This window comes from Durio zibethinus, chromosome 14, assembly GCF_047325235.1.
Source record: "Durio zibethinus cultivar Kanyao isolate XHJ-2024 chromosome 14, ASM4732523v1, whole genome shotgun sequence".
NCBI classification, from domain to species: Eukaryota; Viridiplantae; Streptophyta; class Magnoliopsida; order Malvales; family Malvaceae; genus Durio; species Durio zibethinus.
Window position 1 is genome coordinate 22,181,879 of NC_143175.1, and position 12,086 is coordinate 22,193,964.

Sequence of the window (12,086 nt, forward strand, 5' to 3'; positions counted from 1 at the left end):
ATAATTCTAAAAATAAAAAATATTATAAAATACAATAACAATAAATAATTAAATAATTAATGAAAAACATAAAGCAAAGTAGAGAGGAAAAAGAGATATATAGAAAGAGAGAGTTAAAAGTTGGACAGCTGACACTGAAAGTTGAAACTGGCCCATGCCAGCGAGGGAGGTGAGGGACTTTGTCTGTCATCTAAACATCAATACTTTATCTAAATAAATAAATAAATGAAGATAAAAGAATGGTAAGGTAATTTATTTTTTGAGAAATTTATTGTATTAATACTTTTTATTTTCCATTAATTCAAACGCTCCTCTCTCACTCGTTTCGTTTTTCATCTAATAATCTAGAAAAAAAAATCATTCGTTCAAAAAATTCCTGTTCCGTATAATAATCCATCAAGACCTGAATTTTTTTTTTTTTTGCTTGCCAGAATTAGTGAAGATTTTTATTATAGTAATAGTACTAAAAAAATTCATTTGAATGATAAATTTGTCACTTCAAGTGGGGTTGTTCAATCAGACAATGACTGCCCCATCCCATCATCAAGTCACATTCCAAAAATTATTTTATTTATTTAAAGCGTCCTTTCACAATTTTATTGGAATTTGAAGAATAAAATTGGGGAGGATTTTTGGATTCAAGATGTGACATTTTGGAGACACTAGACCGTCGGACCCTATTTGAAAAATCCTGCAATAGATTTTGTGCAGAATTGGCAAACTGTAAATTCCAATGTCACTGATTTACTATTTTTTTTTTTTTCATTTCCAGTTTGGGTGGATCTCATCATCATCAATCAATCTGGCACACTTTTCATTTCTTGTTTGAAAAAAAGAAAAGAAAGAAACCTGAAAGACCTGAAAAAGTTCTAAATGAGGTTTGGTTTCAGACTTTTTCTGAGTTAGGTTGTGTGGTTTGGTTATATTTGTTCTAAAATTTCATTTTTGGAAAGTATTTTTGTTTAATTTGTCTTCTTCTTTAGTCGTACAAAAGCTAGGGTAGCAATAGCCCTGTAGAGTTATGGATTATGGGTCAATCCATCCATCCCAAATCAAGTGCAGTTTTAGACAGCCTTTACCGTCATATATGCACCAAAATTTGGTCATCAAACCCACAGTATCAACGTCATTTTCCATTGCAGTTACTCGAGGAACTTTTCTTTCGCAGTAATCCATGCAAAAAGTTTCCTAAAAACCGGTGTGGGAATTGGGAGCTCATTATGTAACCCATTAACCATTGCCCCATTTATGGGATGTGGCATCCCCAACGAACGATAATTAGTTAATTACTGTCCAAAATTCATGGTAGTATCAATGTTTTATTTATTTTTTATTTAAAATAATTTATTTAATATTATTAACAAATCAAATCATTACTGTTACCGAATACAAAAATTTACTATTATTTTTATTTTAGGATGATTTTTTTGTCACTCTAAAGGTCCGCTGCCTGGGCCACTTTCCAAGGATTTCCTACCATCATTCGTTTGAATGCCCACATTGAGCATCTCGGAAACAAAAGGGCACAAACTACATCCATGATTAATGGTTTCCTTTTAAGTTACTTCAAGACTTAGCTTTGGTTAGCTTAGGGGCTTCATTATAAATTGGTTTTTACGTAATTAAATTGCTACAAGTATTTTTGACACATAAATATAATTCATTCATCATTAATTAATTTTAAATAAAAATAAATATATTTGAAAAAACCAAAAAAAATTAATATTTTTAATTATTCTTTACAAATTAATCACACTTCTCATCACAATTTTTTATTTTTTTCAACTGATTTAACAACTTAATATACACTAATTAACTTAAATTATTATAATATTGAATAAAATTTCGAGTGACACATACATATATATATATATATAATTGTGTTTCATTTCAAATGAGAAATATTATATTTTTTAGAGTTTAGAAAATAAAATTTGCTTATTTCTTTTAAGTTTGAAACTTAAAATGAAAAAAAAAAGAGATTATTTTATATTAATTATGTAGTTTAAAATTCAATTTATGTAGGCTTGCACGCTTAAATTACATCTACCATATATCCGAATCGATGCACTTCATCTTGAAAACTTGAAAAGTTATGGTAGGTCCAAGCCTATGACAAAATAGCAGTTAAAGGAAAACATTATTTTTCATGTATTTTTTAAATAAATTTATAAACATAAAAAAATAATTATTATAATCAAATATTATATTTTTATGTATTTTTAATAAAATTATAAGTAAAAAAAATTACAATTATATGTATAATCGAAGTACTGATCCGGAAAATAATTGAACACGGCTGATAGATGGTGGTGTTATATCCTTAATTGATGATGGAGCAAGCATGTTGGGTCCATCAAGGTATTCAACCAGTGAACAATTGGATACATATCACAATCCTAACTATGAGCCTTTTTTATCATGTTTGTTATATATAAATATAAGGTTACAAATCAACGAGAGAAAAAATATATATAATTTTTTATAACACATAATTAATTACATAAGTCCACAATATTTGAGAAGAAACCTAATAGATTTAAATAAATTTTTAAAATAATTTGTGTAATCTATTCCTAAAGTGTTTGTATGTTAAATTTATAATTTTTAGATAATTTCATATATATAAAAATATTTATTCAACTTAGATTAATAACTTTATTTAAAGTGGGACTATTTGCACCTTAAAAAATTTTCTATACGTCCAAAAAAATTAACCAATAAAAAAATTATTGAAATATCTATTAATTAATTACTTTTTTATCATTTACATCCCTTATTAAGAAGTTATTGTAAATAAATTTTTGAAAACATTTTTAATATATCAAAAATTCATTTTCCAAAACTTCTTAATTTTGTTAAAAATTCATTTCAAGAAAGTATTGCAATTATTTAAAAACTTCAATGAAATTTCAATACATTGAAAAAAATTTTGGATATTCATTTTTGAAAACCTTCAATAATTTTTTAAAATTCATTCTCAAAATGCTTAAATTGTTATCCCAAATCATAAAATTTAAAATCTTAAACTTAAAATTTTTGAAACTAAATAGAAAATCAAACAAAAAAACACTAAAAAAAAAGATTTACTTATGATTTTAAGTTATCTAATGTCAAATAAGTGATTAGGGCTTGATTTAAAGCTTAATTCTTAAAAAGTTTAGGGTTTTTGGTGAAGAAGAAAAGAGGGAGGGTGAGGTATTTGAGTTTTTTAACGAATTAGTGTTTTGGTTTGAAGTGTGAAGAGAATAAAAAATTAATGTTAATAATAATGGGGTGTGAAAAGAGAAAGTAAAAATGTAAATAGCACTGTTCTTTTATTTAATATATTTTTACCCTTGATTCTTTTGTTTCTATCTATTTTCTCTTATACCAAGCACATGAAAGGAAAAAAAAAAACAATAAGTTTTTTTTTTCCTTTCATTTTATCAAACATAATACAAAGAAAGTATGAAATATTGGACAAAAGATCATAGTTAAACATGTCAATGATGAGGCAGGTTGATACTTCAAAGCTAGAGCAGAGATAAATATTCTTGGTAAACAATATGACAATCTAGAAGAATCAATAAAGAACCAAACTTTACTGATACCTACTCTTACCTTGTACATTGAAAAGCTTTTAGTTTTTGAATTGATACTATAATAGAAGAGGTGAATTATTGGAAAGTCAAAATAGAATTAAAAAGCTTTTGTACCAAATGTCCCTTATAAACCATACACATGCATTTAATTTTTCAATTTCTCTACTTCTCCTCTGTCACCCCTGTGGCTAACTAGCATAGGCCAGTTCCATAGCTATTTCTCTTTTATGAAAAAAAATTTGTTAATGACTAAAAAAAATACTTGTATATACTAGTAGTGTTAATATTTTTTTTATATTTCCTTTTTTTATTCAAATAAAAATATCTAATCATATGTTTTATGAATCAGTTGAATTAATTGCACGAATTGATAGAAATCCTATTAATATTTAATTTCAATTGATAATGAGAATTTAAATTCACATATTTGTGCTTCAAGTGTGACAATTAATTTTTTATATTTAAATTAAAAATTTAATATATTAAAAACATATACTTTTGGATATCGTAAATTTGCATGTTACCACCACTTCTAAAAATTTTAAAATTTATGTATCAGCATAAATATATATACGTGCGAATAATATTGTGTGTCAATGTCTATCCGTAGATTTGTCGATTGGCCTAGTCCAATTCTAGTTGGGTTTTGAGTGGGAATTTTCAAATCCAATTCTTGCTTGGTCTAACTCCAGATACTATTTTATTAATAAAAATATTTTTTATTTAATTTTAATTTAAAAATAAATTTAAAAATATTAAAATAAAATAACTTTTAATATTTTAAAAATAGATTACCATAATTAGGCAAATTTGGATGGATCGACTCCAACTGTCCAAAACAATGCTTAGCATACCAACAGGACTTAGCCCGGGCCATCGACACCTTTTTGTGTAAGCATGCATGTCACTTGAGTGTTACTATAATTTTCAATGTAATAGTCTAAACAGCCGAAAATGAAAAGATCTTTTCGGATTATTAGAGCTAGAGGAAAATTTTTGTTGCTTCCCTCTTCTTTTAAGAAATATTATTTGTTTGCTAAAAAGAAAGAAGAAGATGATTTACTAGTTTTTTTTTTTTTTTAATTTGTTTGCGGGGTTGCTGGGGGCATGTAGGGTCGTTTGATACAGTTGTAAGACCTTAATTGGTCTTTTTGAATGCACCATTCTAACATTTCCTATAACTAGGGCACCATCAGGGTATCTCAATTTTTATGAAAAGAAATACAAATTTCATGGCATTGCCTTTTAGCATGCTACCCATTTATGGGAACCCTCTCACTTAGGCTCATCGAGTACCAAAATTCATCAATGGTTCCTAGCCATATGCATATACATTCTATGTCATGTAAACATTCAACTTTAACCAATCATTTGAACCACTTATTATTGTTCTGTAAGTACACCATCAACAGAATTGCATACAAAATGTGCTACTAGGAAATAAAGACTAAAATATGAACAGCGAAGAAAGGAAAATTTTATTTTCTTTCAGGAAGATGCAGCAAACTGCTATCTTTTTAATCCGACAAATAAACAACTTTTAGTTGTTGACACATTGCAACTATCTCACAAGTCAAAACTCACGCAACAATTGCCCCAGTAAACATGGAAAACAAACATTAAACAGGTTGATAGATTTGTGCAGGTGGCTTTAGTTGATGAAAAATTGAGGATCAATTGAAGAACCAGTCCATCTGACACCTCGAGAGCAGTCAACCAAAAGCTAAACTGATTCAGATCAAATATGTAGGTTTTTTTAATTAATGGCAACAACCAACATGTTTTCTTTTTTGGTAATTTTAACATTTATCACCAACAAATTTTATGTTATTCAAAACAGGTTTGATATAATAGATTTTGTTCAGGATGATTGATCAAAGATCAAAGATTTTCCATGAAATTTCAATCATAATCCATAAAGCTCACAATCGGAATCTGCCGTTAGATGAAGTAAACAAAAAGAAACATGCAAAATGGATGAAAAAGCAAACAATCCAACATAAAGTAGAGACCAGAGATGTGTGAATAAATGAATCTATTTTCTGTATGTCTGCTACATTACAAGGATGACATGCAGTTTCTACAAAAGATGACAATGGCATGATTTACATGTAAGCAATTTCTTCCATTAGTGTGTCAAACTTATGATATTCAATCATTACACCTATTGCCAACAGCTAAAACATACCGTGCAGAGAAAGGGCTTAGAAGCAAAGAAAAGGGAAAATCTACAGCAACCTATTAATAAACTGATTTTCTTTACTGAAGTGCAGAAAGGAATCTTACACCGTATGTAGAAGTAAAAACTGCTTGTTAGAAGAAAAAAGAAAAACCTTAGCAGCCAATCCAAACATTTGGGATAAGTAACTCACAAGAATTCGGCATTCTTTTCACAAAAGCCTCCTGTTTTCCAGCTTCAACACTTCATTTTCTTTCTCTGACCCTCAAACTGTTTCAAAGCCCTTTCTCCTTGTACCAAAAAAAAGGATAGAAAAAAATCCGGCACACAAGCACTCATTCTCTGCCTTCTAAATTTAAAAACATTAGCAACATCTTCAAACCTCTGTTATGTTATATACAACTAGGTCTCATGAAAAAAATTCAAAGTACATATATAGGATGATGGTTAGTTATAGATGTGAAGCCACTAAGAAACGAACTTAATAAGAGAAATTCTCAAGTGAATAACAAGGTCTCTCATGTTAAAAAGCCACTAACAAAATGTGTTTTTTTTTTATTTGTGGTAACACCATGGAATATTCCAAGCATGAACTGCAAACTTATAAAAAGCTCCCAACCAAAATTATCCATTAATGAAATGGAATTCAGAAACTCCAAAATCAAATAACATGCGACAAAAAGAAACATCTGAATCCATACACAAGCAGACAAGCATTACTTGTGGGATGATTTATCACATACGAAAAAGAAGGTAAAATCCATGATGATGGTTATCTGGAACCTCACTTGCACTCAACAACAGCTTCGGCAGCCCGTCGAGGCTTGTTTTTGCGCCTGCTACCATTTTGTCGATATCCAACAAATTTAGTTGAATCATCAGTGCTTGACTTTGTTGTAATGACATTTTCTTTCTTGACTGAATCTATGTTCTCTTTTGCCTGCATTGATCTTTTCCTCTTCCTTCCATTCTCTGTGGCAGCCTGATTTTTCATCTCCTTGATAGGAATGGAAACTTTTACATCTTCGCCATCTTCTGTCTTCTCCACTTCATCTTCCTCAATATTATCCTTCAATTGCTTTTGCGGCCTTCCTCTTCTCCTATATGCCGGAATTTTTTCATCTTCATCACTTCCAGGATCTTCGCGAGAAAACACAACAGTCTGTTTCTTTGCTTTTCCTCTACCTCTTCTCATGGTACAAGAATCACTTAAAAACAATTTCAAACAACTGAAGAAGGTTTCTGCAAAGACAAAAAGATAGATTTAATCCAAAAAAATCGACATCAAATAACAATTGAACTATGACAATAAGAAGAAGAGAAGATATAATTAAGTGACAGAGAAAACGAAATAGCAAACTCATTTCCCAAATCCAATTAAAGATTAAGCATACCATGCCAACAATATAATTTAGTATACCATCAGTTGACGTGCAAAAATCGAATAGAAGAGCAAGGCATTGAGAGGCAATACAAAATAAATGAAAAACAGCCATGCAACTCATTTTATCACTATAAACAAAATATCCACCTCTTCTTACCTTAGTTCTGTTGCAAAAAACTCTACAAAAAAGATATTGCAAGTTTAGATATTCTGTTTTTAATGTTCCCACTTATAAGAAACTTTGTAAAACTCACCTAAACCACAACAGAAACTCCTATATGGTTCATCCAACTGCAGGTTTTGCCCTATTTAAATTAATAAGAAGTGCATTTTCTTGTTTTAATTCCTCTTTTTTTCCAACATTTTCAGGGAATAAATCAGAGCATCAAAAACTCAATCAGAGAGTTCATAAAGACATAAATCATTGGATAGAAAGAGAATAAAGCAAATAATAGGATTCAAGACAAATCAACCTAAATTCAAACTGCATTTAACCTGACAAGTGCACAAGAACAATCTCCAAATTGAAAAAACCATAAGCCAAACAACAACAAATCTATGCAATCTTCAATTTTGAGTAAACAACTAACAATAAAGAAAACCCAAATCAATACAAAAGCTATAGCTTCAAAATTTTCATGTTAGTTCACTTTCAATATAAAACTCACATCATCTATGGTATATTAATATAAGGTTGAGTAAAGCAAAAGTTTTTATATTCTGAAGTCCTAAAAGATATGAAATATATCAACCAGAATAGCTATAAATAAATAAATATATATATTCTTCATCTCCTATAATTACACCACCAAACAGAGCATTAACTCCTTATAAACCAATACTTCATAAGGGAAACATAGACAATTTAACATACATAGCTTTTTGTCTTCTTTTCCATAGAGAACTCTATTATCTATTTATAGAGAAAGAAAAAGGAAAAAAATGAAGCTGACCTTAAAACATAAATCAATGTTCCGCAACTTTGATACAAATCCCATTTTTCAGAATCTCATTGTACCAATCAAGAGCGTAACTATAACCCAAGGAAAAAAAAAGCTGGGTTTTGTTTTGTTTTCTTTCAATGGTTTTTTCAACAGTGAAGCCAACAAAGAAAAAGGAAAGTTTTCTTGAAAATTATGATCGGATTCGAGAAATAAAGAAAATCCAGATCAGATAATATGGTGTAAGTTAAAATGAAACATCATCAAAAGCATAATGAGTTCTTAACAGAGGTAAGCCAATGTGCAGAGGCAAGGTTGATAACGAGAAGATACTAGAATATAAGAAAGAGAAATGCTGAGAAGGAAGGTAAGAGACGAGAAAGTGAGAAAAAGTGTTAAAAAGATTTTTCCTTTGGTGTGTTGTAGAAGGATTCTAGTTCAAGTATTAGAGCAAGAGAAAGTATTTTGTAGGGTAAAAACTAAAGTAGAAAAAAAGGAGTTGATTTTGCTCACTGTCAAGAACAATATCATCATATCAAGTTGACTGTGGGGTTTGCCTTGACTTGACTTACACGTGTACGGTGATTATGGCATAACACAAGAATAGGCGTTTGTGCAAAGGATTTTTCCGTAGTTGATTACAGATTCTGTGAGCTAAGACTTGATTTCAATGATACGCTCAAGAAGGAGCGTGAACCATTTCAAAGGTAAACATAGAGGGGCGTGGATATGACCTTCTTTTATAGGCAGTGTAACTGTGTAAGCTTGGTTTAGCCCTTTATTTTTTTTTTTTACTGGCTCCTCATTTATTCAGTTCAGCTTATTCAAGTGAAAGGTAGGATTGAAAAAAAAAAAAAATCAAAAATCAATTTTTAATTTGGTCTGAATTAGGTTTTTTTTATTTAATTTAAATCAAATTTCAATATTAAATATATATTAAGTTTGGACTAAGATGTAAAAAATAAAAAATTTTAAATTAAATTAAATTATATATTTTTATTAATTTATATATATTTTTTAAATTTATATAAAATAAAAATAATTATTTTATATATAAATTTATTTAAATATATTAAAAATTATATTAAAATAAAAAATAAATTTAAATTTAAAAATTAATAAATTAAATTAAATCGATAAAAATTTAATTTTAATTGAATTTTTTGAAAAAGATTAATTTAAATTTGAATTAAAATTTAAAATTTTATAATATTATATATTATTAAAAAAATTATATTTAATTTAATTTGATCGGAATCATTGTAGTGAAAGAGTAGCCAACAAATATCTATTGAGTATTGACATGACCTAAAAATCAAATGTCCATCTTTTAAAGTTATACCGTGATTTGTGTATTGTTTTGAGGGTATAATCGTCATTGGGTGATATTGAAAATTCCAAAAATTTGTTCTTCACATGAAATGATATATCAATATATCATAAATGTCTGCGTCTGATGAAATGAATCTATCTTTGTAGTTGAATGGTGTTTTTCACACTTTCAATACAAGATAAAGAAGGTTTTGAAGTTTTACTAATAAATTTAGCACCATTATTTTTTAGGATGAAAAAAATGGGGGGAATTTGGGCTTTTATGTTTTATTCAAGTTCCAACAATGTCCAGTGTTCCTCATTGAGATGATGGAACTTTGTATTTGGAACTCATTTTTAACAAAAAAAAAAAAGGGTTTGTACTTGGGACCGTTGGGACACATTTTTTTTTTTTTTACCAACTGGGGACATGTGATTGCTAAATTAATTCAAATTCAAATAAAATACTAACAAACAAAGTTGTGGCTTAATTTTTTTTTTTTAAGAATAAATTTGAGATAGATAAATTATTTAATCTCTCAAGTTAATGTAAAATATATTGTATCTGATAATTTTAAAATAAGTGACTGTAGATAATACATTTGAAATGATTCTAATAAATAATCATTCACATTACTCAAACTTAAAATCTTTTACACCCCATTATTAAATATACCCTATTTTCAAAATAAAAATTTATATTTCTTTTAAATTCATCTTATCTAACAAAATCGCATTTCATTTCTTCTAAATATACCTTATCAAATAAAATCACATTTCATTTCATATCCTTTTAACTCTTTTTTTTATTCTCTCGCTCAGTTCAAATTTAATCCAAACTTAATCTTAAAACCATTGAACCAACCCTTACATCATAAGTAGCTTGAGTATTTCATTGATTGTAGATGAGATTTTGACATGTTTGTTAATTAATTTGGTTTAAATTGATGCAAATATTTTTTTAAAATTTACATTGATATTTTATCGAATTTGAGTTTTTCGAAAATTGATTTTTGAAAAACCTTTAAAGATTTTTAAAAATTTAAAACTCTTGAAAATCTATTTTTAAGAGTTTTAAAAGTTTTTCGTAAATGAATTTTCGAAAATCTTTTAAAGTTTTTGAAAATCTTTTAAAGTTTTTGAAAATCGATTCTCAAAAGTATCGAAAGCTCTTGAAAATTTATTTCTAAAAACTATAAAATTGGAGTGTAAAAAAAGTAAATTTGTTATTTACTAGAAGATAAAAGTGATATTTTATATATAGGTATTTTTAGAAGAAAAATATTAGGATACAAAGAGAAATTTTGATAATGTATTTAGAAGTCTCCATTATGTAATCCCCTTGCACCTTTTTTTTTCAATTTTACCCTTATGATTCTTTTTTTCTTTTCTTTTTTGCCTTATAATTATAAGTCCTATATTTTTGTTTTTAAATTTTGAATTTATATTTAAAAATATTAAAAGAATTTTGTTCATTTAATATAATAAAAAATAAATTAATATTTAGTCAAAAATACATTAATTAATAAAATGTTATAAATAACATTACAATATATTATATATATATTAACACTTTTAAAGTAAAGTACTTAATGATTATTTTTCATTCTCATTTCATCATATAAGTTGTTTTTGTATTGAAATATATATTTTATTATTATTGTTTTAATCTTATTATTATAATAATTATTTTTATTTTTATTATTATTTATAATTTCATTAAAACTAATCTTACCGTCCATTCAAATATAATCTAAAATTTGTTATTCTTTTAAAGGGATGTTTGAGAAAATAAGGCTTAGAAAGGGGGAAGAAACAAAAATTAAAAAGCAGAATTTTGAGGTTCTAAAAGCAGCAGAAACAACGCCACTTTAGAATCGGGTCATATAACCCCAGCGGTGTCCCTTCCTCGGCTCACGGGGAACTCCAACCCGTTTGCTGCACTGCTTTTTTTTTTTTCAATTAAAAAAATTTTTTTAGGTACTTATTTTTTATTATTTTTATACATTTAAAATTTTAAATTAATCATGTCTTTGTATAATTCAAATTTGCAAAATTTTAAATAAATAAAGAATCTGTAAATTTAATTATTTTGCGTAATTTGCTGACAGTTTGCACCATTTTTTAAATTATAATTTACATTAAAAAGAAAAAAAAAAAATGAAAAATTTCAATATTACATGAAAAATCAAATAACAAAATCAATTTAAAAAATGGATTTGAATAAAATAAATGATATTCAAACCAGAATGAAAAATATTAGCAACGAAAATATCAAACCAAATTTTCATAAGAACATAATTAAAAATTCCTAAAAAGCTAGAGATAAATATAACTAAAACAGAGATTATGCTTAGAAATTATAAGTCTAACAAACATTTTCAAATCAACATGAGTACATTATCAAGCATGAAACTATTAAATTACCCAAAAATAACCTAAAAACCTTTGAAAAGAAATAAATTTACAAAAAATACAAAGAAAACTAAAAAATTTAAAAAATATATCCATTTTTTTTATCTTCCAAAAAATGTGTTAATATTTAATGCATCAACAATGCATATGTGCTATACGCTCTCAATCAACCATACTATCATTAAGCTCTCCTATGTAAGAACTTCCTATCTTGTTCTGATGTGCAACATCTAGTCCCACCAAGTTGGTTTAAGATACAATCGATCATGTCA

General features: G+C 27.3%; 1 protein-coding gene across 1 annotated transcript; it reads right to left on the reverse strand.

Annotated features, from left to right (window-relative positions):
• Window positions 1-6,364: 6,364 nt before the first annotated feature.
• On the reverse strand, window positions 6,365-8,505 carry LOC111293877 (uncharacterized). Its single transcript, XM_022886916.2, has 2 exons — window positions 8,101-8,505; window positions 6,365-7,005 (listed from the first exon to the last, which is right to left on the reverse strand). Exon 2 carries the CDS (start codon window positions 6,956-6,958, stop codon window positions 6,548-6,550), a length of 411 nt encoding a protein of 136 aa, XP_022742651.1. The 5' UTR covers window positions 6,959-7,005; window positions 8,101-8,505; the 3' UTR covers window positions 6,365-6,547.
• Between the last annotated feature and the right edge of the window lie 3,581 nt (window positions 8,506-12,086).